Below are 26743 nucleotides of genomic sequence, written 5' to 3' on the forward strand. Positions count from 1 at the left end.
ACTATGATCGTTTATTCAATTCTGTCTCTAATCAATAGTCGATGCTTTTTTATATTTACATCAATTATTGGTAGCCACCATACAATATACGAAAAATGACGGCTGTTGTGATCAGCAGACTGCTAAAATGACAAAACGTGGATGCGTTTGAAAGAATTTCGCTACGCCAAAAATCTGTCCTTAGATGTAATTCAAGAATACACTAGCAGTACGTAAATATGATTATAGAGGAAGACATTTCAATGTTGAAATCAATAAATGTATCATTTAGTTATGTTGATTAATTAATATTTTTTTAATTAATTACTTAATTGGACTCTATATGCTCCACCTAGGGAGCGGATATGGTAAAATAATAATAATAATAATAAATAAATTATTAATAATAATAAATATAAAGAAATATCATTAAAATATTATGTTTATATGTAAGGAAATAAAGAAAAAATACTCGATACCAATATTTTATTTAGAAAAATTTCATTATGAAATAATTCATCCCAATTTTATTTTGGGCATAAATGCCAAACGTTCTCAACTGGCGCATATTTATCGCTTTACATTAATTTGCGGTAATTATTTTTCTCTCAAACTCGGTAATTTGAGATAATTCATTATATTTTAATGATTTTTTTTCAACCCCTAAATACATTTCTGGGCAGGAAGCGAATATTTAGGTAGAAAAGGGTTATTAAAATTCCTAATTAAATTAATTGAGTATCCCGTGGAATTTATTGACGTTTCACTTAAATTACGAGACACAAATAATACTATTATATTAATACTTTTTCTTTTGTTTTATGAAAAAGAAATTTAGCATTTTACGAGAAAAATTGCTACGGTATTTTAGTGATTTCCGAATATTGATTAGAAAGTAGAGAAAAAAACGTAAATTAGTATAACTAATTTCAACTGAAATTCACTACCGTGTCGAGTTTAAGGACTGTCGGATAAAGTTGAACTTTCGTATATTGAACTTCTGTTTAGAGAAATTTTCTCCGGTAACGTATTTATAAAGCCTAAAGGATACCATCGTCATATATTTTGAGATTAATAATATGCGAGTATAACGAACACCTGTTTCTATATTGCAAGTATTTTTTCAGATATGTTCTTATACACTTTTGATGTTTAGTTTTTATTCAAGAAATGTAAAATATCTATATTTATTATTTTAATTCGAAATACGAGTATTATGTACATATTTGATTTTTTTTTAATGTTTCTTAAAAACTGACTATTTCTTCTCATGAGTAGGCAGAAAGGATAGAATGCCACACCACTGTGTTTTTGTAAAATATACTTCGCCTTTCTATATTCATATATCTCGATTCCTTAACGACCTATCCACTTTATATATTTTATGTATTTGATACACTTAATTATACTTATTTTTCTTCAGTCTTCTTCTACCTTTATTTTTTACTACATTCGCCTTGTATAATTTTTTTGCCGTTTTTCTCGCTCATTCGTTCAACTTGCCACAACCATTTCGATATACCTACCTTTCTTAATTTGATCTATAATGCTTATCTCAGTCAAGCGTTCTTACTTTATTGATCCATATGACCATGTGTTATATTCGTTCATCTTTTTACCAAATATTATTCTTCGTGTTTGCATTTCGACTAAATTCTGTCTGCTGTCATCATTATGATTATATTACTTGTCGATAAAGCATTAACTTTGTGAAATTACATTATGATTTAAATATAAAAAATGTAAAAATCTTATAAGCCCAAATATAATCCAACTTTGTGAAATTACATTATGATTTAAATATAAAAAAATGTAAAAATCTTATAAGTCCAAATATAATCCATATTTTTTTAAATGTAAACACGACTAGTTTCGATAACTACTGATATTCTCGAAACTTGTCTAGTTCACGTTAATAAAATTATAAAAGTGGTCATATATAAGTTTTGTATTTTTATGTTTAGATTTTCTATGTAACGTGTTTATTTCCTCTCCTTCAACAACTTTTTATTCGGATTCCATTGCATGCTCTGAATTCAACTACAAATTGTATATCAAAATCAAAACTGTCGTTTTTAGATATTGTTTTATGTTCCAGAAAGTGTATTATTTTTTATTTCCCTTTGGAGTTAGCATAGTTGGATTTTGCGAATAAAGCTTAGTACAACCTACCAATCTAAGCTTGGAGCATGCCTTTAGCATTAGCTAATCAACCAAAATAAACAAACTGTTGTACTTTGACTGTCTAGTATAAATAACGTTAAGTGAGGAACAAATATGTTACGTTTATCTTCTGCATAGGTACTTCCCTAACCTATTTATAAAAGGGACAATTAGTCTCTGGCATTCAGTGCCCAGGACTTTTAAACCTGTTTTTTTTTGTCCTTTTAATTATTTAGGATATTTTTTATTATCGTTCCTGTGGTCCTGTTTAAAAATGAATCTTAAAAAAAACAGTGATTATAACTCTGCTGCCACGTCACTTGTTCAAACAGAAGAAATCCCAAGTATTTTTTTTAAATACTGCATTGTGATTTTTTGTATCAAATGCTAGAAAAGTATAAGCTTGTATTACATTATTAGCTCAGTTACATTATAAATGTAATGTTAGAGTGTTCATTAAAATATAGACTAGAACTTATATTCTAGGAAAATGTAGCTAAATCAATAATTAAAAAATTGATTTTAATAAACACAAAGTTTTCCAGCATGACGCAGTTAATAAAGCCGCGAATTAATAGTCAAGATGTCGATATAAATCGAGAGCACGTTCTTAAACATTCCCGAATCTACCGAGGCATGTCAGAAAGCAACGTAGAATGTGTTGCCTCTTGACGTTACATACCTCGCATATCCCCGTTGTCTTCGTATACACTGCGGAATATTATTTACCAAATATTTTGGATATAACGAGGATGTAACACATCAAAAACGATTGAGGTAAAAGCATATTAAAGAATTTAAAATGTATACGAGTGTTGAAATCAACATAAAATAAAAATAAAAATGGAGATAATCCAAATTTGCGAACAAATATTTGGACACTCAAAATGTTGTAAATAAATTAACTGGTCAAATTACAAGCTAAAATAATAAAATGAAAGTGACCCACCTATATGATTATAATCCAGGATTCGGATCTTCGGAGTTTCTGCTCAATAAAAAGCTTCTTTCATATCACCAATAGATGTCTCTAGAAAAGTCTATCGAATTTAAGAACTGTGTTTCGAGTTTAATCGATATATCTAGAAGCTCCAAGAATTTGAATAGTGTGGTTGTCAATCATGGGTAGAATTGGTGACTGCTACACTTTGTAAAGTGATCACTTAAAACAGCATATGACGGTCGTAAGCTCTGTAAATGCCCAGGCTTCCATATTCTTCTTCATCTATGTTGAGATGTCACAATATAATGTAAAAAATAAAAATCCCATATTTTTCAATATCAATTTTACTTGGTAGATATATTTTTTTGTTCAAATCTATTGTGGCACGTATTTCGATCCATTCTGTATCATTTTCAAATACCGTATAAACTCATATTACCTAAAATGGATTTGAAGAAGAAAATAGTATATACCAAGTAAATTTTACATTTCTCAGCCTCCGCCTCCGCAGTGTAATGGTCAGCATGCTCGGCTACCGTTCTGGAGGTCCCGGGTTCGATTCCCAGGGGGGTTTAATAAATATAAGTGATTTTTTCACTCTAATATTTATTCAATATTACACTGCACTGGTACCTGAAGTAGAGGGCTGATCACCTTTCCTTCACGTGTAAACGATCGAGATAACACTGCGTTTATATGAAGCAGTGCCCTATGCACCATTGGGGTGCGGTAAGGGATTTATTATTTATTAAATTTTACATTAAAAATTGATAGATATTAACACAAAGTGACTACCCAATCGATTCATGAAATAATCCTACGCTCCGGGTATGCATGAGAGGCCAGTCTTAGAAATCGTCAAATAAAGGTATGATCAGGTAGTATCATGTAAAAGGTATTTTGAGAAGTTAAAAAATAATTGGTCGACGCTTTCTAAATGCGCCATAGAATCAAGCGTTATATCACAAAGATGGCAGATTTTATTACTCAATAATTTGATAAAATGAAAAATAAAATGTTGGATTTAAGTTTCGTAAATTTTGGGTGTTTTTTTTTAAAACCCTTATCCGCACCCGATGGTGCATAGGGCACTTCATCATATAAACGTAGTGTTATCTTAAACGTTAACACGTGAAGGAAAGGTGATCGGTCCTCTGCTTCGTGTAATATTGAATAAAATAATATTGTAATATGTCCAGGGTAATATTGAATAAATATTAAAGTGAAAAATAAACACTTTTATTTATTTGATCCTTGCCTGAGAATCGAACCCGGGACCTCCAGTACGGTATCCGAGTGTGCAGACCACTAAACTACGGAGGCGGACGTACATCGGCGTTATTTAAAAGTTTCACACTCGACTGATTTCGAAATTTATTTTTTATCATTGAAAACATACACACGGGAAAAATTTAAGTAGGTACAGTAGGTGAATATGGTACTTATATAATACTTCAACATTAATCTATGGTGAACAGACGAAAATATCATGACAATTCATGTCACCTTATACACACTTTGACGTCATAACGTGTGGCGATCAGAGAACTTGACGGATGGAGAAGTGATGCAGGACTTCTAAAAAAAATTATTCAATATGTAGCATTTATTATTACATGAAGTATAAGAAGAAATTTTTTATGTATTCGAATAACAAAGAGATGAAGGTAAAAATATACAAGACATGTCGCTCACTCGTAATCGTCAATTTTCAGCTGTGCATGTTTTCGGAATTCCCAGAAAATGTACTTTATCCCAGCAGCAGAGGCATATTTTTAACTAAATATTTACCCGCTGCAGGGCAGAAAGTGTTGTTTGAAGTCTTAGAAATCTTTGGCAGAAAGTGTAGAATGAATGAATTCAAAATTAAGTCTGTTGAAGAAAATACTACTCGTAAAATCAATGAGTCGTAATTCAAACCTTAGTTTTATTTTTCATTAATGATTATTTATTCTCCGCCTCCGTAGTGTAATGGTCAGCACTTTCGGCAACGTACTAGAGGTTCCGGGTTCGATTCCCAGGGAGGGGGTCACATAAAAAATATTTTTTTCACTCTAATATTTATTCAATATAACCCTGGACAGGAACCCGAAGCGGATGGATAATCACCTTTCCTTCATCAAGATAACACAGCGTTTGTATGATGCAGTGCCCTATGCACCATTAAGGGTGCGGCTAAGGGTTTGAAGAAGAATAATATTATATATTCTTTGAATCAAAGATAAGACTGATTATTATATTACTGATGTATTACATAATGATGAAACGTTCACCATTCTGCTAATTATGATAATGATTTTAAATAAATAATAAAATAGTAGTTTATAGCATATAAATCGAGCGTGTAAATCCTGGATAATTAGAAATTAAGAAAAATAACATTTGTCTACATTCCAGATGTATGTTTTTATTTTTATTTTTTAACTTGCAAATATACCATTATACATACTAAATATTTAAATGTCCGATTGGATGTCCTGATTTAATTTATTTGAATAAAAATATATTGTCAACGCGGTAATGTCACTTCTGAAACACCATGTTCTCCACTGAGTTGGATTATATTTGATGGAATACGAATGTGAAAAATATACATTTTGGTTTCTATTTCATCTTGAAATATAATACTTCAACTCTCAAGTCAATTAAAATTTCCCTCAAAGTATAAAATAAACGTAAATTCATTCTATACGTCAGAGATTTCCTTGAATGTTTTTTTTAAATCTTCAAACAATACGACAAAGGTCACAATTATGATAATATCAAGCATTATGTAATAATAATAAGTCTATATTGATAAGGCCACGCATTAATAAAGTATATAAATCAGATAAATTATTTTTTAACAAACAGGAATATTTCTGATTTTTGCAAATGATCCGTAAAATTATATTTTTACAAATTTGGATATTTTTGTCTGCCTTCTGCAAATAATCCGTAAAATTATATTTTTACAAACATGGATATTTTTATCTGCCTTTTACAAATAATCCGTAAAATTATGTTTTGACAAACTTGGAGATATATATATATATATATATATATATATATATATATATATATATATATATATATATATATATATATATATATATATATATATATATATATATATATATATATATATATATATATATATATATATATTTATTTATATTATATTGTGTGTGGACATTTCTACTTAAAAGATGTCTTTTACTAGTATCGCTGTGCCTCTCTATATATGACTTTTGAAATTAATTCGTAAAATGATGTTTTTATTAATTTGGATGTAAATGACTTTTGAAAATAATCCGTAAAATTTAGTTTTTATTTACTTGGATATATTCGACTTTTGTTAAAAAATCCGTAAAGTTTGTTTTTATTAACTTGGATATATATGACATTTGCAAATAATCCGTTAAATTATGTTTTACAGGAACGAGTTACCTCACAACTGCTCGTATTTAAGCAGGGAGAATTTATTAATTATTAATTTAAAACTAACGAGAGAGCAGAACTACAATTCATAACATCCACTGTCAGAATGTTTGTTACAAATGAATAAATGAAATGCGCAAACTAAATAACGGAACCTTTATACAACGTGCAACGTGAAATTTTCAAACCCTTTTAAGTTTCAATAATAATTCTGCTTGTCAACTTGTCAATTCTGTCTGCTGCACTGTTAGAACGATTTACGTAGAGAATTACGTAAAATATTGTCAGTCGTCAATACAAATACTTATAAATATGCATTTTTTTGAAGATCTAGTATGCACTTATCAATTTAATATTTTAAATGGGATATAAAATATTTGTAAAACACACATATTTAAAAGAAAAAACTTCATAATGATACAGTTACCAGCCACGCAATGTTAAAAAAAAACTGAAATATATTTCATATAGGTTATTTTAATTCAAAGGTTTTATTACTAAAATAGCGAAACTACCGGAAAATATTAAAATTTGAAATAAAATTATAATTTATATTTGAATCACTAACTTTGTGATTTTCTATTTTATAATTAAAAAGTAACTTTTTTTATAATCACTATTTATAGTGATTTTAAAACAAAGTTACATTTTAATTATAAAATATTTTTTTTAAATTTAAACAATAGTGTATGATTACGTGAAACCACGTCATTGAAAAACATGTTTTTGTTTGATTGGTTCGGTAGTCACTATGTTGCAATATCTATCCTTTTTTACTTAAAATTTCACTTGGTTAATACCAGTTTTTCCTATAATCTGTTGTGACACGAGTTTCGATGCATGACGCATCATTTTCAAACACAGTATGTGAATATTTTAAGAAATAGTGGTAATTACCAAGTGATATTTAAATTCAAAATGATAAATATTTTATTTAAGCATACTTTTCGTTATTTTAAATATTAAAAAATAAATAATAAAGAATTGAAATAAATCAAAAAGTTAATATAGAAACCAGTCACTCTTATAAAACCGGTAACGTTTACCATTTATGTACTGATTTCTTTGTTCTAGCTTTTGTTGAAAATCGTTTTCTGAAGAATAAAAACATGTCCCTCGTAATTATTTCTAGAAAAAAACTTTTAAAGCCGTTACTTAAAAATGAGACCTACTTTCAGAACACGGAAATGCATAAGCAATATTACGTCAGTGTTTTTGAGAAATCAATACCGAACAATGCTGTCTACTTGTCAAATGCATTTTTCATTTGCAAGACCAATATCCATTATTCGCTAATCATCCAAGAGAACTGACTCTGCCGTTTATTTTCTCAGATATTGCATAACGCTGACGTCCATTTTCTTAACACTCGAGACAGAGTACCATAAAGTCTTAACTAATGAATAATAATAATAATAATAAAACCCTTATCCGCGCCCCAATGGTGCATAGGGCACTGCGTCATATAAACGCAGTGTTCTCTTGATCGTTTACAAATGAAGGAAAGGTGATCAGCCCTCCGCTTCAGGTACCAGTCCAGGGTAATAATGAATAAATATGACAGTGAAAAAATCACTTTTATTTATTTTACCCCCCTTGGGAATCGAACCCGGGACCTCCAGAATGGTAGCCGAGCGTGCTGACCATTACACTACGGAGGCGGACAATTTTTTTTTTTAACAATTTTTTTAACAATTTTTTTTAGGCGGACAATTTTTCTACGGAGGCGGACAATTTTTTTTTTACTAATGAATGATACATTTAATGCAAAAAATATTTACATTTTTACCTCTCAACATAAATGAAGAAGAATATAGAAGTCTTTAATATTTACAGGGTTTATGACCAGTCATGGGCTGATCATAATATGATCCTTTTACACAATTCCAATTTTCATCTTTCTACCCATGATCGAAAGCCAATCTTGCACTCAGATGAAAGGGTCTCTTCTAAATAAAAGCTTCCTAAATCATATGGACCATGTCATGAGATTGATAATATATCTAGAAGTTTCGAAAAATACAAAATGTGGTTGAGTATTGGCATCAAAATAAGGAAATCGAAAATAACAATGTAAAACTGTTCATCGTCAAGTCATTTATGAAGTTGGTAGAGATATTCCTCTGTGAAGAGCAGTACGTAATTCCAACTACTATAAATATTTCAAAAAATTAAACATATTAGTAATAATATATAAAATTACATAAAGAAGCTGTTAGCTATTCAACATGTTTTTTTTGCCAGTGCTCCTGTACGCAGAAACATTTGGCATAATTTACATATCTGCTTAAAATTTCATGAATTTCGGTGATCAGTTTCACAATAAAAACCATAGTATTCCGGTATTATTTAATGGTATCTTATTGAATGGTAATCCAAATCACCATTTTCCCAATACGCTCCTGAAAGGATTACCAGGCTCTGATAAAATCATTGTTCAGAACAATATAATTGATTAAACAAAGGCTATTTTAAAGGTACGTGTGGGAAGAACTGTCATTAAAACAATCCGTGGGAACTTCCGTTTAGATTCATTGTGGGAAATTAAATGGTTTAGGTATTGATTTGCAGTTATCATTGACTATAGTATAATCACATTCATATAAGAATTAAGATTTTTGCGGTGGCTTTCGAGGATTTATATCGTTGATTTGAGAAAGCTTTTATTTGGCAGAGACCCTTTATTTTAGATTTACGGAAGATCTTGACTGGATTATTTTACATACTAGGAGAGATCATAAACCCTGTAAGCATGTACACAAACTTCTTTATTCCTCTTCATCTATGTTGAGATGTCAAAAAGTAGTAATATTTGTTATTGTAAAATAAAATGGGCTGAGCCAATATGCTGGATTCATTCGTCTTAAAACGAAATGGATTTTCTCAAACTGACCAATTAAATTAAACAATATCTCACCCCTTTCTCCCGTTTGTCTGATTTCAATTGTCAATTTACAAAAGCCGCACTTGGTCTAAAGACGAACGACTCCAGCAAGTGGTCTGGAATTCCTTATTTAAACGATAAATCTAATAACAATAAAATATAATAAAAAATTAGTTTGTAGAAATTTTAGTTTTCTAGATATACGTTAGGAGTTATTACTATTGATTTTTATTTATTGACTTGGCGTTTAATTTGTAGAACTCCATTTTAATTTATGTATTAATTTTAAATCAAACACAGATTTTTTGAGTCTACTAAGTTGTATTTTATTAACAAAAAACACATGTGAAGATCAAGGACCGTAGTCCATTTGATCTTCACATTCGTTTGATAATGCCCTAACAAGGCGAAACAATTGTCCCAATATAATTTTTTATGTGTTTTTTGTTAATAAAATACAACTTAGTAGACTCAAAAAATCTGTGTTTGATTTAAAATTAATACATAAACTATTGATTTTTATTGACATCTCATGAAACATGAAAAAATCTAGCATTGGTGAATGGAAAATTGTTCGAACAAAACAATGTTGTGAATAAAATGACGGGTGTAAAACGGTACGGTAAGTTTTGTGTACTTTGTGATATTATCAGTCGTCATATGCTAAAATTCACAAAACTTTTTTTTGAATTTCAATATTCGAATGAAAGTTATTGAAAAATGAGATAAAGGCTATCACAGCACTTTATACGTATATCAATTGTAATCTATTTATCATATTTTTTAGTAAATTATCAATGTTCTAGGAGCTATGAAGTAGAAAGTGAAAGAAAGTTAATCAAAACGATCATAATTTCAGACACAATTTTCAAAAACGAATCAAAATATCTCTTTCGTGAATATTATTTACTATTAATTACGAATAGTTAATTGACGAATAGTTGTTTTAATAATATCATGAACATACATTTATCATTTTATTAATCTTTTATTCGATTCATGGTAGATATAAGATACTAAAATTGATAAAATAATAACATACGAAATTGGGCGTCATCTTCTAGGGTCACTAGTTAAAAACTTTCATCATTGGACACAAATTCCACTGGTATTCTCCTTAAAAGTTATTAATAAAGTAGTTTTTTATCCTATTATATTTTGAGCTCTTTTCTTTCTTTCGCATTTTTATGAGGTTATCCAAAATCCGCACCAACAAACCATAAACGTTTGATCCAACACTAAGATTTTGGAGAAATATCAACAACAAAAAAACAGCTATTTATAAAATCGACTTCAATAAATTAATGTTAAAACAAATGAGTACAGGAAACAATACTTTTAATATACAAAATATAAATAAAGGAGTCTGTTTAAAATATATTTTCGTATATTTCAATTGAATTGACAGCTGCGAATCAACATCGCAGTAGGCTTAGCCCTCTTAAAATCTGGCCACAAGGTCTACAATAAGCAGACGAAGAAGAAGAAGTTTATTTCAAGCATTGCAAAGTATACATCAAAGTATATTTCAAAATTACATATTGCATTTAATTAATCAACTTACTGATTACAGACGAAACTTTTCTTTTAAAGTTCTCTTGTTACAAAACATTATTATATGCGTTCAAAGCTCTGTAAAATATTTCTGTTACGAAGTTCATTACAAAGTTTACAGAATTCAATTCCGAGATTTACTTCATCCTGCTTGCAATAGATTTGCGACCGCTTTTCTTCATTCTTTTCAAGTTTGTTTACAGGAAAACATTTCTTTAACACATCGTCCTGAGGCCCCAGGGCTGGGACCGAAGTGAAAAGATAACGTGTGAACCACATAGGTAGTGAAGATAACGTTAGCTTTTCTTCTAGCCTTTTGTTTCTAACGACTTTAAATTTTTAAAACCAGTTGTCGATTAGTGTTTGTCAGGACGTTAATTATATCGAAAGCAAACTATTTATTTTACTTATTTTTTTTTCAAAAAAGTTAATAATATTAGTATATAACCACTCACCGAGATTTTTATGTCTACCGGTTTCGAGACGTACCCGTCTCTTCGTCAGGAAATTCACTACTACAGCATGCAAACAATACCACCCTTCACCAGCATAGCACCATTTACACACTTAAAACTACACAAAATGTTCAACTAATGCCATTTTTGGTCGACCCAAAGACCAACAAGCACTTAAGTATTTTTTAAAGCTAACACCTATTTTATGTGCGATATTGAAGCAGAAATTAAGCATAAAATAATAATAATCAACATCGAATAAAAGATCAACGTATTGAAATAGTTTCATTGTCTGATTCGGCTTTTACATAGTAAAACTTAGACTTATAAGAATGAGTTTAAATAATTTTGGTTTTCCTTACTTTTCCTCCATATTTCCGAATAATACCTTATATTTAAATCATTATAAGTGCTGTGGTATATATAATTTGTACACAATTACTAATCGATTCTCAAAATTAGAGTCCTGGTTTCAACCCTAATGTATGGAATTGAAGCATAGAGGTGCAAAAGAAAGATGAAAGTAGACTCAACGCAGTCGAAATGCAATCTCTCAGATGTGCGGCAAAACGATGTATGATAGATGCTCGGATGGCAATATAAAGAAATAATGTAAGGCTAAGGTAAGCCTTATCGATAAAATTAAGAAAGATGTGTTGAGACGATTTGAGCATGTGAATCGAGTGAGCGAAGCAAGAACAGTAAAATAAATTTAAGAAGCAAATGTTGTTGAAACTAGGAGCAGAGGGAGACTTGGCATTAAAAAGTATTTAAAAAAAACTAGAAAGTGGTCGGGTCAGGAGTCGAAATAATTGGCTGTCATGTAAGATTGTTTGCGACAGATTGGTGTGGCGTTTTATGCTCTCCGCCCAGCCTGAGTGTAACCGACATCAATAATACGCTAGAGGAAAAGCAATAGAGATAATTTGGGCATATAGGACGTAGAAAATCTGAACATATTGTAAACCAGGCAATCGCCATGGATCTTCCTCTTAAGACATTTAGAAAAATAAAGCAACGGTTGAGAAAAAAGTTAGTTAATATAAAATTATATTTCATATTGGGAAATTGGTGAAGCTAACAAGATTATTCCACATATTTGAAGTTCGTCTCGGAATATCTGGTTCGCCTGTCCCGTGTGACGTATTGATGAATGACTATCGGCTATCTCAGGTGGGCTCGCAGGAGGAGAAGGAGGCTGATGTAGTTAAGGAAGGTACCAACTAATAACTCTATTACGCTCAGCTCCTGATTAACCGGTTCAAGTTTTCCAGACCTAAAAAGGGTAAAAGTTTGTAGTTTGCTACAGATTCGTTTGTCTTAAATGTCAACGACAATTTCCAATATCTGTAGAAGAAAGTCTATTTAATAGAAGATAAAGTTAACGTTTGGTTAATTTTTGTAACAATGTTAAAAGAATTAAGATTTCCTAGAAGATACACTAATAAATCATCGTTTTGACTAATTCATATTATTCTTCATAAATGTCTTAGATAAAAAAAATTCATCAATTCAAACCCTCATGTTCACCTAACGATGCATAGGCCCTCCATCATATAAACGCAATGTTTTCTTGACGTTAACACATGAAGGAAAGGTGATCAGCCCTCCGCTGCAGGTACCAGTCCAGGATAATATTGAATAAATATTAGATTGGAAAAATCACTTATATCTATTTGAACACCCCCCCCCCCTGGAAATCTAACCTGGGACCTACAGAATGATAGCTGAGATTGCTGACCATTAAACTACGGAGGCGGACTATTAATCGCGATCTTAGATTAATCTGTCAGAAATATTTTATTCTTATGATGACTTAGTAATTTTATGGTTTTTAAAATTTTCAGTGAAATAGAAATAGTTTGAGTGGTTCAAGTTACCGGGAAGCATAAACAGTAAAAAAAAACTAGCGACTAAAATTTAAACTTACGTGAAAAGGGTTTAATTTTAAAATTATAATTGAAAAAACCCTTTGCAGTAAAGGGTTTTATAAAAAGGAAAATTATTTTAAAGACACAGATTGTTCGGATAAATCCAGCTCAACGCGACCACTAAGTGCTGTATTATGTTTGTGTATTTTCCATCATTTTAGTGTTTTTACTATTAACTTTAAAGAAAAGTATTGTAAATACTTACAATGATAATAAAAGTTGCCATTCGTCCTGAAACGTTATTGTTGACAGTAATATCCTAGTCTAACAACCCTAAAAATATTCCGATATATATTTTAAAAATATTATTATATAGGTAGGTACTTCGTTAGACAGGTGATTTGGATTTTTGTATTATTTGAATTATCACAGTTTTCGTGTTGATTGAAATATTCATGTAAAATTCATGTGACAATTCAATGAAATATGCCAAAAGTTGAAATCTATGTGAATAAACCTATGTGAAAATCTAATGTTGAAAGCTGCGGTGGCCATTTTAAAACACATTTGTAACAGCAGTAACAGGGGTTGGAAGTTTCACGATTGTGACGTACTGTCGAAACAAACAATCAACGTCTTTAAACTTGATTCAATTTTCTTTCGATGAGAGTGAAAAAATCGAAAAAAATATTATCTTAAAATTAATTTATAAAGAATTAGATTTTAATAACAATAGTACTGAACTGTGCTGTGATTTAAATAAATTATTCAATAAGAATTAAAATATTTTTTTAAAAATTAAACACATGAATATTCCACTTAATGAATTTTATTTATATAAACGACTAGTTTCGAAAACTTACAGATGTCATATAATTTTTTGACATCTCATCAAAGATGAAGAAGAATATGGAAGTCTGGGCATTTACGGGGCTGACGACCATAAATATAAATGGCCAGACTTCCATATTCTCCTTCATCTTGGATGAGATGTAATTGGAGTAATTGGACTCCTGTAATTGGAGATAATCAAAATTTTGTGAACAAGTATTTGGACACACTCAAAATGTTTAAACTCATAGATGTTTTCATCATCTGGTAAAAATTAAAACCCACGAACAAAAATTATTTAGGAGTATATATAAGTTAATAAATATACTGAAGGGGGGGTTAAGGAACATTTTTTTTTGTAAAATGAAACAAAGATAATAATGGTGACGTATTTCGAAACAGTAAATTATTAATTAACATTTTATCTGAATTTAAATTTGTATGTATTTCTAAGTTTTCTAAATTATTCGTGTCTTGACCTATTTGTAACAGAGTGTTATAATTTAAGTGTATGAGAGTCAAATGAGTGGTTAGTCTTCAAGATATAATTTGCAAATTCCGAAAAATAATTACTTCTTAGTCCACAAAGTTAATGCCGAATCCAAAAATAATTTAAGAATTAAAATGTTGTGCATTATATTATCAAAATAGTACTGATTTGTTGATTTGTCTATGTTTGTTTTGAAACCAACGATTTAGTGCATATGTTCAGAACAAACATATTCTTTAACAAAATTTTCAAGCCGTAAAAGCTTAAAAGTCAGCGAGATAAAATCAGCCAATGAGATAGCCCAAAAGGAAAACGGAATGAAGGGTACATAAGTATATTGGCAAAAGTCACTGCCCAGTTGACTTAAGTCCCGGTGTACTATTATTAGTGGATTATCTGATCTCGTCCAGAGAGACAGTCCTGAATCCAAGTTCGGGAAGGGTTGGAAAGGGGCCCTAAGGGAGGTCTCAAACTTTGGGAGATGTGACATATTCCTTAAACGAGATAACTTTGAGGTCCACTGAAAAAACGCTAATCTCGTCAATGCGATACGCGAACGTGTCAAATATCATTTCATATATAATGGTTTAGTATAAATCAACATTTTGATTTATTTATTTTTTAAATATTGACTAAATGCGTAGTAATTCATAGCCTATTTTTTGGTAATTCTATGTAATAAAGTAACTTTTTGTCCACCTTCATATTGCAGTATGTAACGCAGGTTCGATTCTCGAAGAGAGTGTTTTTGATTTAATTATTTTTTTATTGTTATTATTAATTTTATCACCCTGAAGTGCAGGACTCGTTACCTTGATATCATGATCAAGTTAAAATTGCTTAGATGCGATGCAGTGTCTAATGCATTATTGAGTATGGGGTCCAGAAGTTTTATCTCAACTATACAGTTTATAAATATGAACAATTTTATAAGATTTTCAGTTCCTCGATTGTGATAGTATTCGTTTATTTTTCTTGGTATTTAAGAATAATCCAAGAAAAGTTGTTGATATCAATATATAATAAAACAACAACTAGTTTTTTTTTTTACTTTTATTTTATTTGACCAGTGACTAGGTTACGTCGTTACCGACATCATCAGTTAACGAGCATTGTGAAATTGAACATATTTTAAATGTTTACTTTCTTTTTTTTCATTTTACCAGACTTAGCCTAAATATTTTTGATATATGACGTTGTTGAAAGCAGTGAGCGATATGGTATCAAACTTTTGACCAATATCACTAGTCTGTTTTTGGTTGGTGGGAAGATATTGCTTTTTAGTAATCAGCCCACCAATGTATTTATTTCTTTTCTGTACATGAAGTTTAAAGAAATAAATAAAATATTTTTTGGTTTGTTCACTATTTGAGTGTCTTGCTTCGCTTCCAGACTCGCTCCCTGAAGTGTGGGAGGTGCTGGCCCGCCACGGCGCCCTGGAAGCAGGTCACCAGCTCGCCCGCAAGTCCGCCCGCTCCCCGTCCCGCCGGCTCCGGTTCGGCAGGCGATCCGACCCCCTCATGCCCCCCCAGCCGGTAAGTACACTACCACTTCTCTACTATACAAACTTACTTCAGCCTTCTTCTTGTGTCCGGTGTTGAACAAAAGCCTCCCTCTTGGACTTCCACAGTTCTCTGGTGGACGCGACTCTCTTCCTAATGGCATCGGACCATCTTGTCTGGGGCTTACCCACGCTTCTGCGTCATGTTTGGCCTTCAGTCAAGCACCTTTTTCATACATCTATCATTATATTCAGACATACGTGCTACATATACAGGTTGGTGAGGCGCACTATTGTTTCTGCCTACTGTTAGTTAGTTGGCACTCCGACAAAATATTTTCGAAACACCTTTGATGACAAAAATTTGAGACAGAAAAAAACTGTGTTACATAGAAATATGATTTATTAGAAATTTGACAAATCTATGATCGTCCACTGACAAATTAAAGGCTTTGAAAAGCGACACTCATCGGTAAACTAAGTTAACTTAAATATAACCAGGGATTTTTTAAACAAAAAAGGTCCCGGAATTCACATAAAAAATTCAAATATCATTTAATATTCATTACAATACCATATTTTATCATTTTGATGAATTATATAAATATTGATTGTAATAACGTAAGGACAGACATTGTTTAATCTTATTGATATTACAATTGAAAAAAAATATGTCCTTGAAAAAAGGTACCGGAACTCTGTTCCACCGCGTTACATGAAAAAAAGCCCAGAATATACCGTTTGTGCTTTGTAAAATGTTTTTGTTTTTTTGAGGTGGCTCAAAATCTCACTATGTTATAGTTAGGTATCAAAAAGGTGGGACTTTTTTTTAATTCCGTCGTTCTCTAAAGGGTTAGGATGAAGATGCGAAGGAAGGATAAATTGGTGCGACTAATAACCATAAATATAATGGAGTTGTTTATGATTACCCTTTATGGTATGACATAAAACATCTTATCGGACATCGTAACTTGCCCTAACTATCAATATTATCTATTGTCTCCTCTAAATATTATTTTTCTTTGTATAAAAATTTTAATATTTTGTTACATTGCATATAATTTTGCTCAAAAACTAAGAACATTCTTTGTTTTTTGTTTGTTTTGAAGGATGTTTTATTTAACTTAGAGTTATGTTATAATTAATTAATAAAAATCATTAAGTTATAAAAATAACATTCTTTCTTGATTTGGCGTTTAGTTTGTAATTGGAACTCCATTTTAATTTATTTTTTTTAAATCAAACACAGATTTTTTGAGTCCACTAAATTGTACTAGTTATGGCATTTTCAAACGGATATTCATATTTTCGTTTAAAAATGGCGAACTAGGCGAAACAATTGTCACAATATTAATTTTTATGTGTTTTTAAAAATAAAATACACTTAGTAGACTCAAAAAAATATGTAATACATAAAAAAAAAAAAAAAAACCTATGCACGTGAATACTGATGTGAAAATTTCATATTTTGACATTTAAACATGGATACAGAAGAATATAGAAGTCTGGGTATTTACATGGCTTATGACCTGTTTAAGGCTGGTTAAGTGGTCGCTTTACATACTGAAATTTTAACTCCTAGATTTATTAATCAATTTCATAAGACAGTACATACAGCCATCTTTGTGTTTAAGGAAAGCTTTTATCAAGCAGACACCTTTTTATTTGTGTGCATGATTAGAATCCCGGATTATTTTCACATATTGGGACACGCCTGAAAACAAATACAGACGTATCATTGAAATTCCCCTTAAATCTGGAATTTCTCTCATGTTGCTACACAAGCCATCGATTATTAATATACCAAGACCATTATGAAGGTATCATTAGTACAAGACTTTTCTCAAGGATATTTAAAAACACGCATAAAAAGAAATTCAATCCATACTGAAACCTGATATCGTTTCATTATAAACATATATTTGCTTTATCGACATTGGTTTTATTTACTGTACTGTTAAGTTGTTATTTAAAATAATTACTTAATAGTCTTTATGTAATTTTTTAATTGAAATAATTTAAAAATCGGCGGGTACGTATGAGGAGACGCATGAACGTGGAAGAGGCGAAGAATGTTTGCAAAGACAGAGTGGTGTGGCGTTCTATTCTCTCTGCCTACCCCCGAGGGGAAGCGGCGTGATGGTTAGTTAGTTGAAAAATGCAGTTCATCAAGAAATATCAATTCAAAACATAAGCTTAAAAATGTGCAGAAAAATTCATGTAATTGAAGGAAAATTACAAATCAGTACGAATTTCTTCGAGAAATTAATTTATTCCCTGTATTAAATGACAAAATTGTATCAAATTGCAAATGAAGTCAATAACTCCTTCTGTTAATTAGAGATATCCATTTTATTAAGTATTACAATAAATTAAAAACACTATAAAGGAAAATTTGTGTTAAAAAGCCTGCCTACTTTTTGATCACTTGTCAAATATTTTTGACATGTACCATCGACTGCGATGTATTGACAGAATTCAAATGCTCATTTAAGTTTTTAACATTTCAGGAAATGCGCGACCTGGATGATCTGCAGGAGGAACTACTTCCGGAGAGGGAGATCCGTGCCCCTGTGCGCATGCGCTTTGGACGTCGCTCCTTGGAAATGGCTGTACCTCACATCCTCCCGATGACGGTAAAATATATATATATATATATATATATATATATATATATATATATATATATATATATATATATATATATATATATATATATATATATATATATATATATATATATATATATATATATATATATATATATATATATATATATATATATATATATATATATTTATATATTAAAATATAATCTAGACTTTAGACGACCTCTAGATTCTAGAGCAGTGATTCCCAAAGTGGTCTATATCGACCCCCAGGGGTCTATGACAACTTGCAAGGGGTCTATGTTTTAATTTGAATTTAAAATATAAATGTATAAAACCTAACATGTGTGATTCAAAGTGAGTAACACTACATATACCGGCTGTCAAAAATACATTTGAAGTTAATGAATTTGATAAAAATCAATATCAGGTAAGGCAAGGGGTCTACGAGATAAAAGAGTTTGGGAACCTCTGTTCTAGAGCGTTGTCGTGAGAGTTGTTGTTTCATGGGCTTCAACCCATTCAGATTTCAGAACTCGCTTTTGGTCAAACACTAGATTACTGTTCTTTCTAACCCACCCTACTCTCTTGATCTCACTTCTTCTTGTTCCCCAAACTCAAAAGACCTTTGATGAGAAGAAAATTTGATTCCTGAGATTATGGCAAATGCTACAAAGGAGCTGAAGGGCATCACAAAAGAAACGCTCTAGAACTGTTTCTAAAAGTGGAAACTCGGTTGGAATAAGTGTGTGCGTTGGGGAGGTGAATATTTTGAAGGATATCCAGACATGTTACTTCTAAATATAGTACATTTTGTTTTACGACGTCAGTCTACGCATTAATTGAGCCAAATATAAATAATAAATACTCATAAATAATAAATAAATTAAAAACTATACAGGTCTTCTTATCCCGTTTCATAAATTTAATAGTAATTGTATGTTTCATTAATTTATATATTTTGAATTTAAGTTATTGTTTCAACCCATTTTCATTTTTAATTTAATATGTTCTCAATTTGCAATTTTAGGACCAAGTGGAAGACAACTCTCCGCTGAGGAAGGAGATCAGGACTCCATCCATGAGGCTGCGTTTCGGCAGGAGGTCAGACCTCTTCATGATACCGTATGAGGTTAGTACAAAGTACAATCTTAAAACACAAACCAACAACCATCTTCTTGCACAAAATACTTTATAATGTTGGGTTGTTGTCCCGTGGTTAGTGTCGCAAACTCTTGAGTCTGAGTTCCTCGGTTCGAACCCAATCTACCACAATTTGATACCATTTCTAATAATGAGCCGCTTAGGCTCACATAAATAGTATGAAATTGAAGTATTTTTGTAAATACATAGTAAAAACACAAATATTTCTCTAAATTAATAAAAAATAATAATTATTATACTTTGAAATAATAAAAAAATTAAAATAATAATAAAATACCTAGGAATAAATCTATAAGATATGAGTGAAATATATGAATGATATCTAATGAAATCACTTAAAAATCAAAAGTACGAGTATTTTAACAATTTCCTTTAAGGTATATGAATTTAAATATTAGCATAACACTCTAATATCACAATATTAGGTGACACATACACGTGCAGATTATATATATATATATATATATATATATATATATATATATATATATATATATATATATATATATACATATATATATATATATATGTATATATATATATATATATATATATATATATATATATATATATAAATATATATATATATATATATATATATATATATATATATATATATATATATATATATATATATATATATATATATATATATATATATATATATATATAAATATATATATATATATATATATATATATATATATATATATATATATATATATATATATATATATATATATATATATATATATATATATATATATATATATATATATATATATATATATATATATATATATATATATATATATATTTATATATATATATATATATATATATATATATATATATATATATATATATATATATATATATATAAATACATTTATGTAATATTTGATTTTTTTGTTTTCGTTTTTATAACGTTCGATATAATTATACTAATCGTGCAATATAATCTTAAAATAAGAATTAAAAGTGCATTATTTTATTTCTTCAAATAAGATTATTTACCTTAAATATTTCTGTTCGCCACTGACCACTTATACCTGAATTTTATATTAACTACCCTTAATTTTATTTTTTATTTTTCAGCAAGCTGAGAGAGACTTCAGGGCTAACCAGGAAATGGATAACGACACAGAAGAATAAGGATTCTACGCTTAGAATAAGGAACGTGTATAAAGGTTTAAGTAAATTATGTATTGGATAGGCTCTCTTCCCGACTAAGTCACATTAACTTTATATTATAATATATATTAAGACAATATTCTCAGTGTATTCAAGAAATATTTTTTTGGGTTAAAAAACTGGTTTTTAGCTTACTAAATCCATTATGCACATATTTTAAAAACTATTTTTTTAAAATATATTTCATTATATCTGCTTTAAAAATAAAAAATGTAAATTTTATTTTAGCCTATCTAACTTTTCGTATATTTTAAATGTATGTCCAAGTTTTTCAACTGTTATCTCGTCGTTTACTAATAATTTTAAAATTCTGAATCTCAGATACGACTTTTAACTTACGAGTATATTGAATTTTTAACATTTTTTTATTATGTTTCCTATCTTCAAATCGTTTTGAATAATTTAATTATTCATGGCGATTTACAAAAATAAAAATATATATATGTATTGTTTTTTTTTTAAATAAGCAAGATAAATTATTTTATATTCTTTCAGTTTTTTTTTTCCTAATCTTTTATTTATTATTCTTTTATTGAGTAGTGATTTATTTGAATTTACATCAATTTATTCATCCCATTGATATAATTATTTTAAAAATAAATTTTTGAATCGCTTTGTTATATTTTGGTTTGAATTGAGTATACATTTCGTTAAGTTATACATTCATTGCACTTAAAAATGTATTCCATTCATTTGGAATTAATTGCTAATTTTAATTTTTTTAATTGAATCACACGCCTTTTGTAGGCTGGTACCTTGTTAACAAGATAAATTGGCGTTGTGATACAATACCTTGTAAAATCTACAAAAATATCATTTTTTTTTAATTTTACTGTCCAAAAAAACATAATTCTGTAAACACTGAAAATATTTTCTTCTCAGTGTCTCTGCGGTATATACAGTGATGGGATTCAAAATTTTCTAGATTCGGTCCGCCCTTAAGGTACTACTTCTGCCTCCCTCCCCCCTTTAGAAATAATAATTTTTACATCTATTTGTTTTTTATTCTGCACATAAACAGAACATTCACATAACAACTAAGAATGCTCCAAATGCTGAAGTGTATATCTTTCACGATATTCTTTTTACTAAGTGCAATAACTTAACTGAATTTCGCCACAATTTTTTTTCATCTTTCCAAAAAAATTCTCTTCGTGAGGTTCAAATATTTTTACGTGGCGGACCAAGTAACCCGAGCGTGCTCCGATACATGACCTCAATCGGAATATTGTGTGACAACAAAGGGTGAAGAACCGGTTCGACGTTCTCTCTAAAAATTTTATTCTAAATTTTTAGGGACCGGTTCTAGCGAACCGGTGCGAACCGGGTGAATCCCACCACTGGTTATATACCCTAACTATAAATAACTGCTAAGTGTACTGCTTTGACGTTTCTTTCAGTTAATCTGTGTAGTTAACGTTCAAATTATATTTCTAGTCATTCCATTTGATAACGAATACTTAACCAATTCTCAGTATTAATAAATATATTTATTTTTATAAATCTTTCAGAAATATGTAGATTCATCAAATAATTATTTTAATGAAATCAAAATAATGGAACGTTAAATAATATTATATATGTCAAATTATAGCTATCGATGTGTCAAATTTTAAGCCTAGGTTAAGTTAAATTATTAAAGTTTCAATAAAATCCAAAGGAAATCCTGATTTATTTTCAAATTTAATATTTTATATAGTATAAGTATTCATTAAACACATTTTATTCCGTAAACAAGATTATATTTATCATTTTTTCCTAAGCTTGTTCGAGATTATTTATTAATTGTATGTTTTGTTATGATTACGTATTAATATGTATATTTCATGTTCTGGTTCCTTTTTTCATGTTTATGTAGAAAAAAAAAACAGATGTAATATCACATGGTTAACTCCATAAATTCTGTCAAAAAAACTGTAGGATACGTGTAATTTTGAGAGTCCTGGTATATTGACCACTGGCTTTCTATGTGAACATATCTTTGTAAAACCTTCATAAATGCTTATAAAACATTTATAATATATAGATCATTAGAAATATATATAGTTGGCAAATAATAAAAATCAAATGGAACTTTTATTTGGTGTTCAATGTATTCAAAGCGAGCCTGTTCCGATAAATAAAAATGTCTAACATTTTCGTGACAACTTTGCATGAAAAATAATACAAATTTAAACTACGGTTTAAAAACTGTTTTCACAAATGTCACATTTGTCAGGGCCGGCTCAAGAAAATGAAAAATGAATCTCATTAAATACGAAATTGCAATGAAATTAAAAATTATTAATGGCTGTGTGAGTTGAAATAAAATTCAAGAGATCACGTTTTTACTGTGTGTATTATTTTACTGATGATCAATCACCTTAGAGACGAACACAGACTACGGTACCTTGAATCAAGGATATTTCTGTATACCAACTTTCGTCGTAAGTATGATGTTTATGGGAACCTACTTGAATGTACTTATACAATATTCTTTCAATTTTTCTTATACAATATTTATGGTAAGTGATAAAACATTAATTTTGTTTTATGTTTTTTTTGTTATTTGTTTTTTTTCTTTGTCGGTCGTCAACCCCGTAAATGTCCAGACTTCCATATTCTTCTTCATCTTTGATGAGATGTCAAAAAGTAATATGAAAATAACTCCTGTAATTGGGGATAATCCAGATTTTGTATTATTATTAATTTTGTTACATTAATTATTGTACTTACATAATATAATTCACCAGTGGGGATGCTAGATAGGTGGCTACATTATTTTAATTTTTCCTAATCTTAAAATGGTGCAAAGAGCACTGTTTTATTTCGACAGAAGTTAAGATATCTTGATTATTGATAAGGCATACGCTTCTGGTACCAGTTCAAGGTGATATTTAATAATATAATGAAAAATCACAAATACTTATTGTGACCGTCAGGGAAAGTGAACCCGGGACATCCAACATGATAGCCAAACACGCTTACTACTACATTATGGAGGCGAACAATTATGATACATAATATATGTTAACTCGATATTTATAATAATCGCGAAAGAGAAAAATCAAATTATGTGATTTTTCTTTGAATAATTTTAAAATAATGTCTTCTTCAACCCTCATCCGCAGTCGATGGTGCATAGGGCACTGCATCATATAAACGCATTGTTATTTTGATCGTTAACACATGAAGGAAAGGTGATCGCTCTCCACTTCAGGTACCAGTCCAGGGTAATATTCAATAAACATTAGAGTGAAAAAATCACCTATATTTATTTGACTCCCCTTTGAGAATCGAACCCGGGACCTTCAGTATGGACATACCTTATTACAACCTAAATATAATGTAGAATTGTGGGGAAGGAAACAGCTTCGTCTTCGATGCTAATTAATTTTATATTTCCTAAGCAAAAGAAACACACGTAGCTTGAGATCTTTTGTCATAATTTAATTATAAATTTCAATTAACTCTGTCACCGAGTTTACCGTTGAGTATACTTCATAATTTCAGACATCTTTTATGCGAAAACTTTGAACGTGTGGAATCGATATGCAAGACTCGATCATAACATGAAATTGAAAAACTTTGAACCAAACTAAAAATAACTTTATTAAGTATTCATTAGGTGCGTTCTGAAAATAATGTGTTTGGAAATATTGGGACAACTTATTGTACAATTCAATCAAACTGAGTTAATAAATTTAAATATAACTAAAAATAATTAAGAAATAAAAAGCGACCGTGTTTAATTTATTGAAATTTTAGTTTATGGTTGATTCTTATCATAAAGTATAGTGGTTTAATTTTGTCCTTCTTCAAATACAAATTATGGTTCTCCCGGATAAGTCTAAAGAAGTTGGAGACAACATCTATATGCAGAATGCCATTAAGCCACTGCTGTTGCAGTGCTTACTTGTTTAGAATACATGTCCGGGATGCTGTCATGTGTGAATGTCGTCTTGAAGAAGAGGATCTACAATAGATCACATGTACTTTGGGTGCCCGTTGAATGACGGCTACCCGAGCTTCCTTTCAGACCTCTCCAGCATAAACGTTCCATTTCCCACTAACATCTTAACCTTATTAACCTCCCTTAACAAACTTGTTTATAAAATAATTTGTAAATGTCTTAAAATTAAAAGTAAACATATTAGATAGAAGCGGTATTTATGAAATTTCTTGCGGTGACTGCGATAAAAAATATACTGGCCAAACTGCGAGAAGTCTAAGAATTAGAATTAGAGAACATCGTCGTGGACTAACAAGTAATTATTTTTCGGAATTTGCAAATCATATCATGGAAACTAATCACTCATTTGACTCTCATACACTTAAATTATTACACTCTGTTACAAATAAAGGCCAAGTCATGAATAATTTAGAAAATTTAGAAATACATAAAAATTTTAATTCAGATAAAACAATAATTAATAATATACTGTTTCAAAATACGTCACCATTTTTATCAATGTTTCCTTTTACAAAAAATGTTGTTCCTTAACCCCCCTACCTATATTTATTAACCTATATATACACATAAATATATTTTTATTCGTTAGTTTTAATTTGTACCAGAAGATGAAAACAATTGTCGTTTTCGAAACTAGTCGTAAATAAAAATAAAACTCAATTCAGTGGATTATTCAAGTGTTTAATTTAATTAAAATATCTTAAAATTAATTGTATAAATTTGTAAAGGTGTATGATAACTCACTAAACAAACTAACATTACTAATAAAACTAACCCCAATAATAGGAATACTAACACTTGAAAGTCAAATGTAAAAAGTGTAAATAAAAAATTACTCGACACTGGCTATAACACCCAAGGTGGGTGAAAAGCCATTAAAAAGAAGAAGAAGAAGAAATACAAAATTATTCACGTTGTTTTTAGTAAAACGTTAGGTATTTATATTTTACAATAGTTTGTGGGACTTGTTTTGCTTACGATTTCCATAGTCTATGAACAGAAACCACACAAAATTTTGTCTACAAAAGTAGATTTTTAGCTCGATAAAGTCATACTCATTTACTAAAGTTTTTTAAAAAATTATTATTTGGAAGTCATCCAGTGAAAGGATGCTTCTGCCAGTGTCAATTAATTTTTTAAAAATAAAATAATAATAATAAATATTTAAAAATGAGAGTTAATAAAAAAAAACATAGTTTGAGTGCGTAGAGATTTTGACAGCAATTTTAGAATAAGGATCTGAAAAAATTGTGGATACTCAGGCGGCGAGTTGAATTCCTGCCTGTATTAAACTATTAAGGAAGTTCCCATTTTTTATTGTGAGAGGACACTGCAATAAAGCATGGTTAGCATCCCTTATATCTTGTTCACATTCGCAATATAGTGATGTAACGCACTTTATCTTGTAGAGATGCACAGGCAGTGAGCAGTGACCAGACGTAAGGCGACATTACATAGAGATGGAAGATATAGAGAGAGATAAGCTCCAGTACCATGGTTTGAGAGGAATTTCGGCTTGAATAACTTTAACTAGCGTTAACCCAACCGGAAACTGGAAATCGAACTGCAATCAGACGTGTCACGTATGTAATGCATAACTATTAACTAATATAATATTTTTAACAACTCGATGATACTTGAATTTTGATTAATGATTTTTTAATTTAAAAATAAGGAAATACAACACGAATTGCTATCGGAATGTTTAATTTTTGTCATTTTGTTCTATGCTG

At 29.8% G+C, this 26743-nt stretch overlaps 1 protein-coding gene across 1 annotated transcript in view; it reads left to right on the forward strand.

Annotated features, from left to right (window-relative positions):
• Nucleotides 1-21380, forward strand: part of sNPF (short neuropeptide F precursor) — a 103455-nt gene extending 82075 nt beyond the window's left edge. The window contains exons 4-7 of the mRNA XM_088262651.1: nucleotides 15983-16125; nucleotides 18602-18727; nucleotides 19731-19832; nucleotides 20963-21380. Coding sequence (XP_088118777.1) covers nucleotides 15983-16125; nucleotides 18602-18727; nucleotides 19731-19832; nucleotides 20963-21019 — 428 coding nt within the window. The 3' untranslated portion in view covers nucleotides 21020-21380. The remainder of the gene's footprint in view (nucleotides 1-15982; nucleotides 16126-18601; nucleotides 18728-19730; nucleotides 19833-20962) is intronic.
• Nucleotides 21381-26743: the final 5363 nt, after the last annotated feature.

The sequence above is a fragment of the Brachycentrus maculatus genome, unplaced genomic scaffold, assembly GCF_059751285.1.
Source record: "Brachycentrus maculatus isolate JH-2025_06_01 unplaced genomic scaffold, ASM5975128v1 h1tg000186l, whole genome shotgun sequence".
NCBI lineage: Eukaryota > Metazoa > Arthropoda > Insecta > Trichoptera > Brachycentridae > Brachycentrus > Brachycentrus maculatus.